At 35.5% G+C, this 20,451-nt stretch overlaps 1 protein-coding gene and 3 non-coding genes across 5 annotated transcripts; 3 read left to right on the top strand and 1 right to left on the bottom strand.

The window, feature by feature from the left end:
* Positions 1 to 1,377: 1,377 nt before the first annotated feature.
* Positions 1,378 to 13,241, bottom strand: UBE2V2 (ubiquitin conjugating enzyme E2 V2). 2 transcript variants are annotated; one of them, XM_034429736.3, is made up of 4 exons: positions 13,014 to 13,241; positions 9,588 to 9,733; positions 5,874 to 5,999; positions 1,378 to 4,746 (listed from the first exon to the last, which is right to left on the bottom strand). In XM_034429736.3, exons 1-4 carry the CDS (start codon positions 13,027 to 13,029, stop codon positions 4,600 to 4,602), a joined length of 435 nt encoding a protein of 144 aa, XP_034285627.1. In that variant the 5' UTR covers positions 13,030 to 13,241; the 3' UTR covers positions 1,378 to 4,599. The 2 variants fall into 2 exon arrangements, with proteins under 2 accessions (XP_034285627.1, XP_034285628.1); XM_034429737.3 differs by lacking the exon at positions 13,014 to 13,241 and adding an exon at positions 11,666 to 13,009.
* Positions 13,242 to 14,246: 1,005 nt separating this feature from the next.
* Positions 14,247 to 14,319, top strand: TRNAA-AGC (transfer RNA alanine (anticodon AGC)). The gene has a single exon. It is a non-coding gene; the product is annotated as a tRNA-Ala (tRNA).
* Positions 14,320 to 14,805: 486 nt separating this feature from the next.
* On the top strand, positions 14,806 to 14,878 carry TRNAA-AGC (transfer RNA alanine (anticodon AGC)). Its single transcript has one exon. It is a non-coding gene; the product is annotated as a tRNA-Ala (tRNA).
* Positions 14,879 to 15,520: 642 nt separating this feature from the next.
* Positions 15,521 to 15,593, top strand: TRNAA-AGC (transfer RNA alanine (anticodon AGC)). The gene has a single exon. It is a non-coding gene; the product is annotated as a tRNA-Ala (tRNA).
* Positions 15,594 to 20,451: the final 4,858 nt, after the last annotated feature.

Below are 20,451 nucleotides of genomic sequence, written 5' to 3'. Positions count from 1 at the left end.
AATACACATAAAATAGTAGCATACAGGAATGAAGGAGACAATCCATGACAAAATTTTCTGAATAGTGCCAGTTAATGTTTCTAAGAAACACATTTCCTTTCTTCTTGTTCCACTATGATGTTTACTGTAAACTGGAAAACAGTATCAATACTGCCTGTTTACGTAAGAGGGCTTGTCAAGTCATAACTTAAGTTTTTCATCAGTGCCATTATTTATGCAGCACAACAATGGAAGAATACTGCAGCATATCAAGCAGAAAGTTTTGGGTTTTTTTGCTTTACAACAGAAAAATGGAAAGACACATTTTCATTACAAACACTTGAATCTCTTTATGAGCATAGCATGATTTCAGATAGAGCAACATCATTGGTATACGGGTGAAAGGGATGGTGATCTTCTGACCATCAGGACATTATCAAACTGACAAAAAGCTTCACTTCTTTTAATATGAAGCTATTTGAATGTGGCTATCTTGGCTGTGGAAAAAAAGTAAGCTATCTTTTTTTATTGTAAATGAATAAAATTTCTTCCACAGGACAAATGGTAGACACCTGTGCATATAATTAAACATCTTTTATGAAGTGTTTATTGGGGTGAAAAATATAATAAAGCTATCCTGAAGTGTATCATCCAATTCATTTTCTTGCTAGAGATAAAATGTAATGTATTTTTGTATTAAGTTAACCTACAATAAATGACACGGAAGTTAACTCTATCCTATAGTACTCAAACTCAGGGTCAGCTATGAACTTTTTCCAATTCATGTGCTTCACTTTAAAAAACATATTAGAAATTAATTTTTACAAGATGCAGTAAGGCTTGATTAGAAAAGGACAAACCAGATTAATGGAGAAGGTAAAGGTCTATTGCCCATGGCAGCCAGGTCAATAATAACAGTACCAGATGATTGAATGCAATGATGAAGAAGAGGTAGAGTTTGCCTGGAAAAGCCAATTCCAAGGAAATTCCTTCTTAGTCTAACAAGTAGGGACTGAAACACTGCCAGTTTCAGAATGTTGTTTAAAGGGCATTACTCAATGTCAGCAACTTTTAAGATACTGTATATGGGCTTCAACACCCAGAATTATCCAGCCAGCATCAGAATTCTGGGTGTTGAAGCCCGTACAACTTAAAGTTCCTGAGGGTGAGAAACACTGGTTTAAAAGATGCCTCTCCATTTTGCGAAGTCTAAACCTAACACTATTCATGTTTGGGGTGTGGGGTTTGGGGGAAGCAGATTTTTTGTGGGGTGGGGTTAGATACACAATACTGGGAGATTGGGGAAAGGGGGCTTCTCCATTCAGATGTTATTTTGTTGTTGTTTAGGCCTTGTAACAGCATAATTATCTTTGAGCAAACATACAGCTTAAAAATGGCACTTGTTCCAAACATTTATTATAGGTAACTACAGTGAGACAATCAAACAAACACTGAGAAGCCAATGCAGTCAACACACATTAGAAAACAGGATACTAATGTACTATTCTCAGTATATCAGAATGAGTCGGACCCTCAAAAAAAAAAAGAAAGATCACTCATAGAAAGCCGGTGCAATACATTTTGCTGCCTGAGGGAAAAGACAAGATGACATCTCTTTATTCAACAGACATCAGCTGACCAAGTTGATGGCTGCATCTTGTTTCAGTACTACCAATGAGGCAATATTTATCATTAATACCCCAAAGTAACCAAGATAGCTTAGGCCTTGGAACCATCATTTGATGCACACAACTCTGACCTCACATCTTCCCAAATCCTTATCCCTCAGTACTTGCTGAGGTAGCTGCCTTTTTTTCATAGTAAGAACAAACCTGCACACCCAAAGGCTGGGTTGACACATCACTAACTCTATGCCATAAGGTGATTTTAGTTTTAGCTTAATGTGGTGTGTTAGCCTAGTAATTGTGGCTTATATAAGCATAACTGATGGCTTAGTATTGCATATGAACCAGGCCATAATGGCTTTTTAAAACAAGCTATGGCTTAGCACTATGTGTAAAGCCTGAATTGTGTATCATACACGGTCTGATGGATTCGTACTTAATAATATATTTTTATTTTGTATATTATGTGACTTCTGAAAATTCTGGCTTCTTCCAGAAACCATGGTTAGAAAACAATGGCTTAGTATGAAGTTTAAACCCATTCTCGTACTTGTTAATTATTCTTTAGCAATAACCTTTATTTCCAGGCACATTTTTTAGAAATTATTGTGCACTGGGATTTAGGAAGGAAAAACATTTTTGCCTGCCTTATTTATACTGTTATCGCATATACATTTTGCACCACCAAATAGATAATTTAAGGCTGATGTCAAGTTGCCCTGTCTACACATGGTTCTGTGCTCAAGGAACTTTGTTTTTATAAACTTACTAATATCATTACACTGAAAAGTTGCCACGCTTTAAAGGGAAAAGGCACAAAGTGGCTTTAGGGGAATAATTCATCAACCTTCAAGGCTCCTCCAGATGTTTTTTGCAGCTGCCCACTCCCAGTCATACTGTTCCACACTTTTCACTCCTGGCACCTCAGTTCATGTGATCTAGATTTTGTATGTAGAATCAGGTAGTCAGTCACATATATACTCCTAGTTTATCAAATTAAGTCTAGATATAATCCTTATCAAGGAAAGAGTAATATTATGTATCAATAAATTATAGTGGAATGGAAATGGCTGGTCAACTTGGGACATGTATCTATCAGAATTTTTCAAAAAGAAAGCCTTCTTCTTATGATTAGATTACCATAATGGAGGGTTTTTTTCTCAAAATGGTAGGAACTATGATAAAAGAATGTATGTATGTAAATACCCATACACACACTAAAAAGTTAAGTTCCATTACATTCAGAAAGCTCATAATCTAGCAAAATACATTTAGGAACTCAGGTTTGAGGCTTACTTACCATGTGTATATTAAGGGCAATTTCCTATAAGACAATTTGTAAGATATAGATATCCAAATATAAAACATGCATTAGTTATGAAGGCCACATCATGAAGAAACTGCTGTTCACTTTTAATGTATCTGAAATTATGGATTAACCTTATCTTGATTTCCATTTATTCTGAAGGTAGAAGCTGCAAACTGCATTTCATGAAACACAAAATTTTAACATTTACAAAGAAAGCTTCCCTTAAACAGCTGTTTATCCTGTTCATTAATTTAGAAGGAACAAAGAAAAAAGAATTTATTCCTAAATTAATGTCTCCTCTCATGTAAAATGAAGGTGGTAAAAAGAAAATATTTCTAAAATTAACATTTACACCCTGCAAACAAGATTAGGCTGAGCTAATAAATTATCCATCCACAATGGCTACACAGATAAGAGGCTTCTTGTACCTTAGATAGTACCTTAGTTGCTGGCATATGAATAACAGACCTCAATTCATTGAAGAAGGGGTTTGCATGCATATTTCAATCAGTATGAAAGGAAAAGAAATATAAGGCAGAATGAATTTTCAACACCTTACTGTCCATCTAGGGCTCCTTGAACCATCGAGCAGCAATTGCACAAACACAAAAGCACCTAAAAAGCCAGCAATAACATACTTACAAGGAGTTGTATCTTTCCCCTCTTATTATTTTTAATACTATACCTGCTAATAGCAAAGAGAGTTCAAAGAGAGAATTCAACATACGAACTGAGCATCACAAAAGCAAAAAGGTTACAATTAGAGGGCCATTTAGTTCAAAATTAAAGAAAAAGAATTTACACATGCAGAGTCTAATATAACTGGTTCCACTAAAATTGCTCCATCAGCCTAGATACCAAGAAAAAGAGTAATTAAGACAAGATTAGGAGCAACATTTGACTTCTCAATCTTGCAGGGTACTGCCAGCGTAAATTTAGAAATAGCACAGCCTCGGGGGATATTTTTCACATTTTATTTACATTTGAAGACTAACTTTATTCTCAATCACATATCCATACACCTATTTCCTTTTTTTTTGTTTGTTGGTTTCACTAAAACTTAAATGCATGGTTTATTAGAACGAAGACTGTAAACAAATATTTGCAAAGTCCATTACATGAAACACACAGGAGCTGCTTAAAAGAAAATCATTCCCCCATTTTATAAATACAAGTATCAAAACAATCCTGACCATATTCTGAAACACTACTAGCAGTCAGCACCCACACATTGCAAAAATTAAACAAGTTGAGCAATGGTATTTGCAGTACCTGCTACTTAATTGTTTTAATCTGCAGCTCTTTCACTAAAGCAAGATGGATAAAGCATGCCATTAGTTTCTTTTTTTTTTCTTCTTGCAAAAAGTTTCTGAAACATTATTCCACAGCAACCTGACACTTCCGATCATGCGCTCATCTTGAAACACTGGAGTTCCAAATTTAGGCTACTTCAGGCTTATGCTTAAAATGATAGTGCTTGGTAAAGAGGAAAAAATTGTGCTGCCTTTTTTCTCTGATTGTGCCTGAAAACATATGGGGCATACATATACATATATATTCTTTCAATGTCCAGATCATATACACCAGCAGAAACTCTTAATGTGTGGGTGGTTTGCATTGTGAAATTGAATCAAGACATTAACATAAGTAGAAGTTGTTTAAGACAAGTTTGGGATTCAGCTAAAATTAATTGTTGTAAGTTTGCCCTTCTGGAGGTTGTGGAAGCTTCATATTTTCTTTGGACATCATTAGACGCCTTAACTCTTGAAGTACAACTTTAATGCTATAAGAATTTTGCCATTTTGCTAACACTGGTATGCTCCGTGCATCCACCTATAAAGAAAGAAATCATACATTTAAACTGAGAATGTAGAATAATTCATTCTAGAATGATGTCAACAGTCAGCATGTATACTTCAGAAAATATGAACACCAATTTAAACCTGTGGTTTGGTGTTTAAACTGCTGCATTAATTTGTAAATGCAAAAAATGGAGACTACTGATTATTGCAACATAAAAGAAATTATTGCTCAGTGTCTCAAATAAGAACCTTTATCTTGGTGCCCTTTGAATTTTTTAAAAAGCCAAGCTATGGGCTTGGGAGGGATGAGGGATGCTTTCAATGAATGAATATAATTTTTCCTCAACAATTCAAAAATGGAAAAGCATATGAAAAGCAGGAAATTATTTATGTATATATATTTTATATTGTCATATTCAGAAAATACTGTTTGACTGTTAATATGCTCCAATTTTCTGGGACTAGTACATCAAATATTCAATGACATTGCTTTATCTTTAAAAAAATACTCAGCTATTTATTTTTAATTTCTGGAATATGCATAACTGTTGACTTTTAAAATAGAAATTCTTATATATTATTCTTCAACAATTTGCAGTTACAATCTCATTAATTGTTTATCTATCTATCTATCTATCTATCTATCTATCTATCTATCTATCCAGGACAGTCCAATTAGATATATACATTAAGAGGATTATCAGAAACAGACATATTTAGTCTCTACTCCATCAAAGTCTCCTTGCAGCTGCCATGGCAAAGTGGGATTACAGTTCCCACTACTACCTCTCAATATGCAGTTCCCATAGTCAGCTCCATGTTTTACTAATCTCTGATAACAAATAAAACACTACTAAATTAAAAGTTTTAACTTTTACTATTAATTAGTAAACATTCTATTGTGAGCTATTTTATATCTGAATCAAAATTTTAATACTGTGGTGTATTTATCAATATGCTATTTTAAAAAATTGTAATCAATCTCATCATTTTGGCAATAGTTACCGTGATCCAGATGTACCATATATAATTACACACTGGTACATGACAATTTATAAAGAGGTATGTTCCTTAATTCTAAGCCCAACCTCTCCTGCCAAGCACAATCCTTCACAACTTTCCTGCCAAATTAATTGGCTAATTTTGTATCCAACTTACCATTCCATTGGAATTATTTATTCCATTCATATTAATTTTAGTTACAAATCTAACTGTTGGAGGTGCTTCAGGATATTTAGGCCCACACTCTACTTTCAAGCTGTATATTCTGTTTTCATAATTTGTCTAGTAAACAGAGAAGACAAAAAGTTAATCATAATGAAAATATGCATTCACAATTTTAAGAAAACAACTAAATAAAGCCAGCCATATTTCAGGGCTGGTAGACTTTTGCTGAGCAAATGCAGCAGAAATAAAAGAATGCTAGGGATCTATTACAATATTCACTTCTGTTAATCAGCTGATTAATAGATTTTAGGCTTTTTTAGGAGTGGCATTTACAGCCAATCTAATTAACTGTAGAATTATCACCATTCGAAAGGATTTGTTTGTAAACCTAGTTTCAATTCTACCTAAAAATATGTATGCCTAGGAACCATAACTGAATGGGGAAAAGTAATACAATATTTTCAATTTAATTAATATAAAAATGGCTACATGATTATCTGCTTGCTTCTCTATGGCATTATAGACTATTTTAGGCATACTATATTAAAGGTTTTAGCTAAATATTTTTTAAAAAAAAATTAGAGAAATTTAAAAATATCTATCCCTATAATAGCAATCCTTAGGAATTGTTCCAAGAATCAATTTTACACTCCCCAAAAGGCCTTGAGAACTCCTAACACTTGTTATTTGATTCTCAAGTTCCTCCAGATGCTATCATTTATTTTTATTAATGTGTGGAAGGGGAAAAATATTGCACGCATGTGAAGTAATCAAATTGTCTTTACAATTTAAATAACTATACTGTACATTCAAATTAAATAAAATCAAAGTTAGCTTTTGTCATACCACAGCAATTTCTTTATTCTAAGCACACTTAGTTTTTGAAATGCCAACCTTGGAATCCCATGATAGGACAACTATAGCTTCTGAACCTAAAATAATGTGCATACCTGACAGAACAAAATAATGGTGGCAAAACACAATCAATTTATTAAAAATACAGAACTTGCTAAATAAAATCAATTTCTGTACATTTGTAATAGTTTGAAGATAAATATCAAAATTAATTATATCTAGAGGCTAATCATATTTCCCTTTTCAACTTAACCAAGCTGTATTTTCTTACAACCCAGTTTTTCCCATTGAACAACAGTATGCTTTATACTTGTTCCATGTACACTTATTCATTTTATGCTGCCTTTATCATTTTTATAAATGATAAGCAAATATACTCAATACTCCTTCCTCCTCCTATTTTCATCACAACAACCAGGTGAGCTGGCCTGAGAGAAAGTGACTAGTCCAAACTCACCCAGCAGCTTTCATGCCTAAGGCACAACTAAAACTCAAATCTCCTGGTTTCTAGCCTTATGCCTTAAATTTTGCTGCTATTATGTTCTGATGGATATTGACCTTTCAGTTTCACAAATTCATGGCTATGCAATGATTGGACTACATATAAATTTACAAAGCAGGTTTCCCCTTATGCAAGTTTATTTTCTGATCTCAAGGGGTTTCCTATCTCTTTATCGCAGATTTGAGGACCGCCTAGAAATGCGGTCATTAAAAATAATTTTGGCAGAATGGTATCCACCACAAGATAACAACCCATTAAGGTAGAAAGATTCAACCCATTAAGGTAGAAGGTTTCTTCACACCTGTTTACTTCCATTTTCCATACTTGCTCAAGAAGCAATTCAGATTTTGAGCTAAAATAATACAAAATGACAGTATTTAGGGCACTGTCCTAACTAGAATAAAATGTTGGTTATTTCAATAGATTTTTTTTCTGTGTACAAGTAAAAAGTAAAGTTATTTCAAGTCAAACTTGATTCCTGGTGACTTTATGGATATACTGCTCTTTGCAGCAATATGGAAGTTGTTCGCCAATGTAATCTTTTTTTCTTTTCCTCTGATATAAAGCCCTGGAAATCCTCAGTTTTCCACTCAAGTACTAACTAGCCCATGCCCAATTAGCTTCCGTGGCCAGATACTGTTACCCATATTAGGTAGTATATAATTGTTTAATCTCTATTTGTCTTATTAATATACAATGATTAATGAAGTCATTAGTTAGCAAATTATAGGAAAGCACAAATCAAATATATATACATAAATAGAACTGAGAAAACTGTGGGCATACATCAAGCTAATCATCAGAGAGATCAATTCTGCTGATTGAAGATTAATCTAAAAATTAATGTTACAAAATAGGGCTATCAACTGCTTTCTTTCCTAGATAAAATGGTATTCAGCATAAAGATTACACCTATATTATTATAATTAAAACATTCTAAATAGAAGTAATTCTTAAAGTTTCAGGCAGTGAAGTTGCAAATAGTGTATTTACTGAACCTAAATACTGAGGGACTTCCATTTTTACCGTTTTAGATATATTTATATGTGATGATTTTAATGTTTTACGCTGTAAGCCATCTGGAGTCATTTCATTACAAAATGGGCAGCAAATAAATTTAATAATAAATAATAATTCCCTCAACAGCACTGAGAAAATCCTCAAATTTCTCAGTGCTAGGATCTCCATTCTGTAGAACTGTTCTCAGCTTAAACTAGTAAGTGTTACAATTACAAAAAAGAAATACAAAAAGAAATAAAAGAACTTTAGTGTAAGCACAGCCTATTTAAAATACTTTTATACCAAATAAACAAAATTCATTAAATTGTGCTCAGTTCTAAGCAGTACTGGGTTTTAAATCCTGTCGCTACCGGTTCGCTCATTGACGCGCTCATGCATACGCGCAACGCTTCTGCGCATGTGCAGAGACGTCAGGGCGGGCGGGCGGAGCTTGCCGCCACCAACCCACCACTGGTTCTAAGATACAAATTTGTATCAAAGAGCAAAATGCTGTATAATACTGAAACATAAAACTAACAAGGCAGTCATGTGTAAGTTAAAACAGACAGAATAACTAATGTTGGTATACCTAACAAGAAAATTATACTCCAAACCCAGCAACAGACACACATCTAAGAGGTCTAAGAAGGATGCAGTATAGGTTTCCATGTGAAAGTAGCTCACATTCCCTTCTGTCTTTCACTTTATCTCACATATTAACCCTGGGAGAGAAGCCCACAAAAAAGGGGGAGGAAAAGCAACGTATCTTTGGATTCTTTAATGCAGGACAATTGACCTCTTGTCATACATACATACACACACTAACAGAAAGGAGGGGATCTGCAAGAAAGCCTAATATGACCAAGATTTTTTATTTCTGAAAATCATATCAATTTCTTTGCAAAATGTAGTTATCTAGTATTATTTCAATATTGAATCCATGGAATAAGATAATATATTTTAATTGCATCACTATTGGAGAGTAGCATTCAAAATTCATGAATCCTTCACTTTGTGAAATAGCTATCAGTGAGTTCTATTTTCTCAATATATTATTATAGAGTTAATGAACATATACATATAAAGGTATTTGCCCTTATTATTTTAAGTATATTGTTCATGTTTTAGATTGAACATATAAGAAATATTTCCAACTATACCCAAAAGGGAAAATAATTTTTTGTAACTTCCACTATTAATTCCTATTACTTAAAAGACTCCTGACAAATTCCACATTTACATTCAAAGGAAGACTTGAATATAATTATATTAACTACCACTGATCATGTTCTCTTAAAATATGACCCAAATGTTTCTTTTTAGAAAAATATTTAACTTGCAGCACCAACCCTTGGTGGTCCAATAATCATGCCTGTCCACCGTGTAAGTGTCATGTCTTCATCATCTTCCAGACCCCAGCTTACTGTACCATCTCCTACTCCTTTTTGACCCTCTTCAAGTTCTTCCAACAAGCGAAAATTACGAGGGACTTTAACTATTGGAGAAAAATGAAGCAATATTAACATTTTTAAAAACAGTATTAAGAATTTATGTAATCTGTTAGTAAATATGTTTCATCTAATCCAACCATTATAAATCACACATCAGAATGTTTGTATTTAAGCAAAACAAAAACACTTTCATGGTAAACAAAGTACATCCCAATTGAAAATTAAACCATTATGCATAAAATAATGTTATTCTAAGTCGTTCAGAGTTGCCTCGAACTGCGAGATGAACAATATATAAATTAGATGGATTTTTCAAATTATATGGATAAATGTTTAATTTATTTTGGAATAAAACACTTTATCATGAGTCTTATTTTAAATGATAGATTCTAAATATCAAATTTCATACTTGGAAGTCAAATCAATTTTCTGCATCAGAAAACAGCTCTTTTTTGATAGTGAGGATTTGTTCAATTCATGTTATCAAAAACTGACAATCAATCTCCATGAAACTTTATCAAATGTGAATAATCAAATCTTGACTTAATCCTTTTTCTTTCCAGAATATATAACACTTTTTTCCATAGTGACACACTGAAATTAGAAAGTTTCTAACTACTAGTTTTAGAACAAGCTAGAATATTAAACCAATCTCAGATTATGGTTTATAATTTCTGATTTGTTGTAAAGATGACGACTGTAATTCTGGAGTTTAGACAAAATAGGAAACTACAGACAGAGTATTTCTGATTAGTTTTATTATATTGAGCAGGCAATTGCTCAATACATGAGTGCTCCAGGGGGCAGGCAACTGACTATTGCTATTCAGTATAGCACGGCCAGGTACAAGATAGGTGTTCCAGAGGGTAGAAGCATGGAAAAATGACAGGAGTGGGAACAGACCTATGCCTTCACCTCCCAGCATGTGAGAAGCTGGCAGGGAAGGTTACAATGATGATAATGTGACCATGGGATACTGCAACCATTGTAAGTGGAAGCTGGTTACCAAGTGCCAGATCCCAATCACATGACCACAGGGGTGTGGAACTTTTGAAGACAGTCATACATATTGCTTGTTCAAATTAGGACTGCACACTATGCCTGACAATTAAAGGCTTTTTGTTGTTAAGGTACTAGGTCTGGGAAAACATCTGGTGCAAAGTAAGTTTATGATATTTCATTTTCTTATCAATTATATCCTCCAAAACCACATTTCTACTGGTCACTGAAATTGGTATCAGATTATTCATTCAAATATTGTCATACCTGATTCTTTCTCTAGATTAATAATTATGCAAACATGTTGTATCAATTAAGTTGGTTGAATATTATTATGCCCACACAGTAATTTTGCTTTTGGAGGCACAAACTGAGGAAAGATCTATGGGTTTTTATTAGATGGTATCTTCAGCTCAAGATAGAAGTCTGAACTTTATTTTATTAAAATATACTGGGAAAAAATAGCAATTGTAGCTATCATACTAAAATACACAAATAAGAAAGAAACTCAATCTATTCCATGCTGTGAATTCAAACAAAGTGGAAAAGGACATCTTAGCAAATTCTAAACAGCTACCTTCTCTTACAGAAAAGCAATGTGTTTTATTTCTACATAATGTAAGATATAAACACACACTATCCTTGTTCAGTACATACTTATCTGAACTAGATGTAGATTTATAAATTGCTTTTCTCATGTAAGAAATACTATCATTGCTTCCCATAAGACTTCCTGAATTTGTCAAGTTTTAGATAATACTTAAAAACACAAGTATTTATTATATTTTTTTGAAGTAATACTAAGAATCAAAACTCTTAAGCAGATGCCAGTTATTAAAACATTTGTGTAGATACAAATTTATTTCAAACCTAATCAAGTACTTTATTTTAAAGTAATGGCTTATTTTATTGCTTTGTATACTGCACTGGACTCTTATGAGAGAGATACAAATATAAAAATACTGTACATTACTTACATTTAATAATTTAAGTATCCATTGTGTGCAAAACACATCCTGTTTAACAAGAAACAATATTTACAGTCTAAGCAAATCAGAATATAAGGGCAGCTGCCAAAGGCCTAGTTGCCTTATCATGGCAATTGGATGCCCATGGGAAATTCAGAAGTTATGAATAAAACACCATCTCCAGGTAACTACCGGTATGATTAATGTTCACTGATTTAACAATCCCATCTGTATCAACAATTCAATAATTAGACAGCGTAAAGCATCAAATTAATGATCTGTAGCCCTAAAACACTTAAATACAGAGTTGAGATGCAATGATGCCATTTCATGAACCCAAAATAAGAACTGATTTAATCAAGATTTTATTAATTTAGGATACCAGAAAAATAAATTTTGTGAATATATTATATATACACACTAAATCATTGTTTTATTTTTCCATACTCACTGAAATGCCACATCATCAGAAGCACAGGTGCTTCTGAATGAATTTAGGGTGAATTTCTGGTTAACTTATATGTCCTTTCCACAAACAATTTTTTTTAATCATTATGTGAACAATGAGGAGATATGGACAAAATACCAAGAACACTCAAGTCAGAGTAATATAAAAGACAAGGCATACTGCAAAGGAGCAAGAATATTCACATTTATCATACAGCCTAAATAGAAAAAGCAGAGGAACAATCAAAAAAGGAAGAAAACAAAATCCTAAGGTTATATAAATTGCTTAAGTGGCAGATCTTCTTTCCTGAGATCCGAAGGAAGTTAGCCAAGATGACAGAGAAGGAGGAAAGCGCATGAGATTATCAGATAGAAAGAACAAGCAGAATAGTTAGCGAAGATGCCAGGCAAAACTCATTGGGTGTTTTTTTTTTAAAGCTCTGTTAATCAGGTAAATCCCAGACTTTAATATCTGTATTTTCGACCGAATTCAGTCTGGCTTGGGAAGAGCCGCATTTGTCAGCATCCTGACTGGAAAGGGATGCGACCGAAGACATTGCTCAGGTTCAAATAGGTTCAAAGACCCAGAAAACCGGTCCCCGCCCGTCAAGATGCAAAAGCCGCCTTGGAGGGCGCGTCTGACGCCTTCGACACGTTCCTAACCCGGTGTCTTTCCCCTCCCGGGTCTCTTCCAAGCGAATTCCCTGCCCCGGCGCCAAGCCTTCGGCCTCTCCTCCGCTTCCCCGGGTGGAACTTCAGTCGGGCTGTACTGACGCCGCTCACCCCCCCTCCCTCCCGAGGGTTAGTCTCAGGCCCACGCTCGAAGCCTTGTCATCGGAGGGCCCCTCCCCCCCAACCGACAGCGCCGCAGCAAGCCCCAAATGACCCCCACCCCAATCTCAGCACAGACCTGTGGATCCGGCCATCTTGTCCAAACCCCTCCCCCACCAGCCGGAAACACACTGGCGGCCAGCCGTGAGTGTTGCTTTGCGTGTAACGTCATTTCCTGGAAACAAACCCTTCCCCTTCACTGAACTTTTTTTTTTTTTTTTTTTTGGTGGCTGTGGTGGTGGTGAGATCCGTCAATCTCACGGCTAGCATAGAATGAGGGCCTTTGCATCCGGGAAGGGAGGGCGCGATAAGCGCTGTCGCGTAAATGGAAGGTGGGCGGTTCCAACCAGTAGAATATTCTGGAGAAATTTGCTAAATAGACTTGTGTTCAGGGAGCTACTGCTAATGTGCTCAACAAGTATTTTACCATCTGAGTAGTTAATTCATTTCACCAAGTATTTTACCATCTGAGTAGTTAATTCATTTCACAAAGCATTTTACCATCTGAGTAGTTAATTCATTTCGCAGCATGTAATACTTAGCTTCCAGTTGAGCTATGTAGTTTGGCTGAGGAATGGGCTTCCCTGGGCAGTAATCACTAAGCTGAAATTCCACTGAAGTATAAATTTAAAATCTCCAGACCAGTTTTCACAGATACGGCTGGTGAGAAAGAAGATCACAGGAGTGACTAGGATGAGGAGGAAATACTTGTCATTATTGTGTGGTTGTTACCTTGAAGAGTGGTAGCTTTTATTGACCTCGCTTGGTTTGAGATCCAGCCTTACTACTCCCAGTTCTATACTTATAGAAATTAATCATAACGAAGCTGTGTATTTCCAAGATTCAGTTTGGAATTGAATGGTTTCGTCAGACTTATTAACCTTCAAAACAGCAAATGACACGTGCCATCACCACCACAGATAAGGCTATCTGCACATTTAGCGCTGCTGTTATCATAGTAGAATATCTTTTTAATTTTTACCATAATCTCATACGTGAGCATGCTTTAAGGCCTCAAAAATCGTGTTTGGATTCAGTGAATGTATTCCGTTAACAGACCTCCTTTCCGTTGTTTATTAGATTGAGAGTTTGTTAATGCGTTGTTTTTTAAAAATATGCAATGTGAAATATTACTTAATATATGAGAAAGAATAGATTTAAAACAAGATTTATTAAAGCTGCATGTTTCACTTTTAATTAAGCTGTCAGGTGACGCAGAATACCCAATACGGTTTACTGGTTAATCTATGTAGCGTGAACTCCTTCGTCTTTGTTTACTTTTAAATGGAACACCGAGAAGCACAATTGGGAAGGGGAATTAGCTCAAATGGTAGAGCGCTCGCTTAGCATGCGAGAGGTAGCGGGATCGATGCCCGCATTCTCCAAGGTAGTGCTTTTTTTTTTTTTTTTTTAGATCTTCCTCCTACAGCCAGTAGTTAACAGTTCTCTTATTAGGCAAATTGCTAGTTAATCCAGGAGAGGTTATTACTGCACCAATGAGTGTTATGAACCATTGTGGTTTTAAATGGATATGCAATCAAAGTTTCGTGGGCACTTGACATTTATAAGGGAGGAGGAAGATTAGAACATATTTATGGGAGAAACATATTTGATTATTCAGAAGGAAGGGCGGGGAGGAGACTGAAAGCAGCAGACATCTCACAGTTTCAGCTGCAATTAGCTGAATGGGTGAATCTTTGCTTTTTTTTAAAAAAGTGTATTTTGGCTCTCTTGATATTGCTTTAAGTTTCTTCCAAAGGAACCAAATATGAATGCTGTATTTGTGGCGGTGGAGAATACATCGTAGTACTTAGTCTGAGCCATTCATTTCCTGTGATGATTCATCAGAGGTTGAGCAAATCTTGTTGAGAGGGGAATTAGCTCAAATGGTAGAGCGCTCGCTTAGCATGCGAGAGGTAGCGGGATCGATGCCCGCATTCTCCATGGTGTGCTTTTTATATTAAAAGAGAGAATATACGAGGGGAGGGGGAATCGGGACATTCAAATTAAGTTGTGTATATTTCCCGGTATCCAATGTATTCCTTTTAATAAAACAAATATATAATGGAATATAATTTTGGGGTGAATTTTTTTTTAAAAAAACTCAGACTACCGTATTGCCCAGAATAAAGATGTGGGGAATTAGCTCACCTGGTAGAGCGCTGGCTTAGCATGTGAGAGGTAGTGGGATCAATGCCCACATTCTCCATGGCGTAGTTTCTTTTTTAACCCCATGTTTTTATTTATAAAGCTTTGCTTTTGATTGTTACATAGGATAAATGGAAGATCGAATAGCAAAACTTTCCATTTCTTCACATGAGTACCTGCAATTGAATGGTTACAATTTTAAGTAGAACTGCCTTAACTAAACATAGAAAGAGAATTACAAAAACTATTATTTGCTCTTGTTTTATCATAAACACAAACTTCCAAATCCTGGTATAAAGGGCTTATTTTCAGTATAGACAGTTGCTTTCCAGTTTTGCTGCGGAACGAACTGTGAATCAACAGAAATCCCCTCATAATTGCCTGTTCTTTTCGACAAAGCTTTCTATACAGTAGCTGCCAAACTGCTCAGTTGAGTGAGGGGAATTAGCTCAAATGGTAGAGCGCTCGCTTAGCATGCGAGAGGTAGCGGGATCGATGCCCGCATTCTCCACTTTTCGTTTTTAGTCCATTTTAAGAAGAACTATTTTGTTTGGGTTTTTTGAAAAGTACAAGAAAAAAGAGGGAACCAGACAATCTTTTATCTTCTCTCTTTATTTTCTGGGGCTGCTATGATTATTCAAATGTTAATCTTAGAAAAAGTAATTCTGGAGCTGCAATGCAATTGTTGCCTTCATTTTATATTAAAATCAAAACAATAGTGAAATTTGAAAAAAGTAAACTAATATTAATAGTTGTTTATAAAGTGATTATTGTCGTGAACACTTTTTAATTTATGCTAATACTTAACAGCAATACTTCACTGATTTAGTTTTGCTTAAAGAAATAACATTGATATGTTTGTTCCACAGAACCCAGTTTTTGTAAATCATTTGCTATTTGTATTTATTTATATATTTGCTAACTCAATTTATACCCTGTCTTTCTGAACACAAGCTGGTTTATGTCAGAAAGCAAACAAATAAAGGAACCATTAAGTCAAATATATGTTGTGCCTTGATTAATCTTGAAAAACACCATTTCCAAGAATCAGTGCTACAGAATACTCTCTCCAGTCTGCCAACTTTGAAAATAAAGAGCTTTTGTGAGGAATATAATTTTCAATAGATTTGTAACAGGAATGGTATGTGCTCAAATGGTCAGGCCTTAAGCATCACACCAAGCATTAGCAACCACTGTAGATCTTTCCATTTGGGGAACATGTGACCTCTATATCAGCGATTAAGTAGCTACCGACATGATGTTTTTGCACTAACATTAGAACCATCACTAAAAAGGCACAACCAAAAATGTTCTTGCATCAACTCTGGAAGTTCAGACTGTTCCTGGAGCTGTTGATACAGTTGTGCAGAGGAATTATTGAGTCTGTCATCTGTACTTGTTTGGTACAGCAACCAAACAGGACAGGTAAAGACTCCAATGGATAGTTAATACTGCAAAAAGAACAACTGAAACCAGCCTGCCTTCCATAGAAGATCTGTATATCAAAAGGGAGACTGGGAAAATATCTACAGATCCCTCACATCCTGAACATAAATCTGTTTCAACTCCTCCCTTCAGGACACTACTGTTAGAAGAATTATCCTTCTGGGTTCAGTTCCAAGTGGGGGAAAAAAGACACTGGAAACATGGAGACTACTGGAAAGATGGTTTAATGGTGGACAGGATCACATGATTTGAGTTCCTGAACAAAAAAAGGGACAAGATGCAGCGAGTCCCCGGGTTTTATGCCCTTTCTGGCTTTGAACTTCCTGGGGCCCTGAAAGAGTATCCTGATTGGTTGTCGGACTCCCAGGGGGTGGGGGTCTTAGCTAGCCTTGCTGGCTGATATAATCTTCCCTGATGCCATGTGGTGAGTTTCTGTTGCTAGATGGGTCCTATTGTGTTAATTTCTATTGCTAGATGGGTCCTATTGTGTTGCATATGATGGTCCATTGACAAAGATGGGAGGAAATTGAGTTTCTGCCTCTGGCCCGTTGACAAAGGGTGGGGGGCCAAGAAGATGGGAGCTGCTTCGTCTTTAAAACATGCTTCTCCATTTCTCATCCAGGGAAACATAATATTCTGCCTTTTTAATATTTCCTAAAATATTTCATTCTTCTAGGAAAGGGATGGGTGCTAACTTCCTACACTACTATAGGGCATTACATACAAAAACAATTAGACACAGGGATAGTTTTTTCCCGAATGCCATCACTCTGCTAAACAAATAATTCCCTCAACACTGTCAAACTATTTACTAAGTCTGCACTACTGTTAATCTTCTCCTCGTTCCCACCACCCATCTCCTTCCACTTATGACTGTATGACTGTAATTTTGTTGCTTGTATCCTTACGATTCATAATGATATTATTTCCTGATTGCTTATTTGTACCCTATGACTATCATTGTGTTGTACTTTTATGATTCTTGATGAACGTATCTTTTCTTTTATGTACACTGACAGCATATGCACCAAGACAAATTCCTTGTGTGTCCAATCACACTTGGCCAATAAAAGAAAAATCTATATATTTACCCATGTTGTATGGCTGTAGTATTATTATTATTCTTTTCATCTTCTCCACTACTTGCTCTTACTGGTATTATGTTATGATTATTATTACCCTGTTGCTTTGCATGTACATTGAGAGCTTCTGCACCAGAGATAAATTCTTGTGTGTCTAATGAGTTTATTTATTTGTTTGTTTGTCAAACATGTACAGATAACAAGTATAGTATAGACATAAACAAAGGAAGTAAATACAAATAAATGGGGACAGTAAGACAGGGACTGTAGGCACGCTGGTGTGCTTATGCACGCCCCCTTTACAGACCTCTTAAGAAGGGACTGAGGTCCACAATAAAAGTTTTAAGTTGAAACTGTGAGGGTTTGAGGCTGTAACAACAGAGTCGGGGAGAGCATTCCAGGCATTGACCACTCTGTTAATGAAATCATTTCCTGTGACGAGTTTGAAGTGGTTTGTATTGATTGTTTGACTGTGTACGATTATGGTTAAAACTGAAGAAGTCATTGACAAGCAAGACATTATAGCAGACAATTTTGTGTACTATGTTTAAATTGGACTACAGGCGGCACAATTCCAGATTGTCCAAGCCCAAAATTTTAAGCCTGGTGGCATAAGGAATTCTATTGTGAGTAGAGAAGTGGAGTACTCTTCTTGTAAAATACTCTCTGAATCCGCTCAATCATGTTAATGTCCGAAATACAGTGTGGGTTCCAGGCGGACAAGCTGTATTCAAGAATTGGTCTGGCAAAGGTTTTGTATGCCTTAGTTAGCAATATAATATTACCAGAGAACTATTACTTGGCGAAATAAAATATTCTATTTTATTCTATTTTCTTAAAATATTCTATTTTATTCTAATTAGAACTTCCAGAAACATTTCAGTTACCTCAGGAAGAGTCACAGCTGGCACATAAACACACAACTGCTTCTTGGGAATCTAGTGACAGTTGAGGATAAAGGAACAATATTCATGTAATTGTTTCCATATCATTTTAGTACATCTGGCTCTTTGGAGATCAAAACAGACCCAACCCTTTTAGCCTTTTGTAAGGGCCTAAAAGCCTGGCTATGTTCCTGAGTCTGGGATGCTAAATGTGTCCAGGGCCCTGTTTTCTGGCTTTATTTTTAACTAGCCAAATATCTCAGCTGCTGTGTATATTTATTTTGGATGTTTTTATTTTTTATTTTTCAAAACGTTTTAGTGCTTTAATTGCAATATATTTTTTGAATTGTAAGCCACCCAGAGTCATTAATGAGATGGGCAGTTATAAAAATTAAATAAATAAAAATCTTCACTAGAAAAGCATAAAGGAAAATAGAAAGCTCTGAGTAGACTACAAGTTGTTGTTTGCCTGTTATGTAAAACACATAAAGACCAAACTTGCACAGAGAAAATAAACACCAGAAGCAATAAATCAGGCAATAAATAACATACAAATTGGTGTTGGCTGGCTTTTCCTGTTTCTGGATCAAGAGGCCCTACTTATGATCATGCCTTAAGCACTTTGCAGTTGGACTATTGCAATGAACTCTACAGTTGAACACTGCTCAGAAGCTACATTTGATCCAGAATGTGACAGAACTAGTTATGATAAATAAGCCTTCTGTACCCACATAATATCCCTGATTTGTGAGACGCACTGGCTACTAGTTGGCTTGTGGATATAACTCACGGTGCTGGTTATTACCTATCTAGCTCTACATGGCATAAGACCTATGCTATGCTGAAGGATCATCCAATTCCTTTAACATCTGTCCATCCTCTTTGTTCCAACACATAGGATTAGCTTGATTCAAGTCCTATCAATTAAGAATGTTACTGTGAGATCCAGGAAGTGGGATTTTTCTGCCACTGCACCGGCCTTTTGAAATTTGCATGGGTCCCACCTTCCCTATCTTTAAGCATTTTTTTTAAATAAAAAACTTTGCATTTCCCTCAGGCCTTGGATAGAGGTGGATGGGTCCTATGAATTATTAAGAATTTGGAGCAATGTCACCTTAACAATTGCTATTTTATGGGTATACATAACTGTGTACTGTTATTTCTAACTCTGTGAACTCAACCAGAGTCAATTGAAATAGAGCAGTTTAGAATTTAATAAATAAATGTATACTCTACTATTGAATAGAGAACTCTTGGAAAAGATATTACTTATTTACTAGTTGATTATCAGGAAACCTTTTTTCCTGCATATTCCAATTTAAATATGCAGCTGATGTGGATTTTAAATCACACTTATTTCAAGCCTCCTTCAGCAACTTTAGGCAAAAACTTAACTTGTGGCAAAAAGAGTGACATTAGGGGTTAGTCTCCCTGTGTATGTGTTTCCAAGTTTGACTCACTTCAGAATGTTGGCATTGGCAGTCTGCTTAGTGTGCAGCTGACAGTCTTGAATCCTTTAAATGCAAGTTAGCTTCACAATAGCCTTAGCTACACTTACTTGCAGGTTTGTATCATACCATTTATTCAGGAACTTAAGACAGTCTCCCCCTATTCCCCCCCTCCCCACACACACATCATAATCCTATGTGGTAGATTTGACTGACACAATGACTGGCTGAGGTCATCCAGTGAACTTGCGTAGCTCAGCAGCTCAGTTGGATCGGGATCTGTGCAGTCCCAATCTGATAAATTAACCATGCTTTTCATGCTAAGAAATTACTATTTTGGCTAATTTGGGCTACTATTTAATGTGCTTAATTAAGTTTGTTAATTAATTTTCACAAAGACACTCTCTTATTTTTCAGACTGCAAAATGACATGTATTTGAAAGCATTTTTTAAAAATCCAAAAATGAACATTTCCTCCATCAGGGTATAATTATGTTTTTAGTGCTGTA

The sequence above is a fragment of the Pantherophis guttatus genome, chromosome 3 (assembly GCF_059756535.1).
Source record: "Pantherophis guttatus breed Tessera chromosome 3, ASM5975653v1, whole genome shotgun sequence".
NCBI lineage: Eukaryota > Metazoa > Chordata > Lepidosauria > Squamata > Colubridae > Pantherophis > Pantherophis guttatus.
The sequence above is the reverse complement of the archived record's forward strand: the minus strand, read 5'-3'. Positions and strand labels throughout refer to the sequence as shown.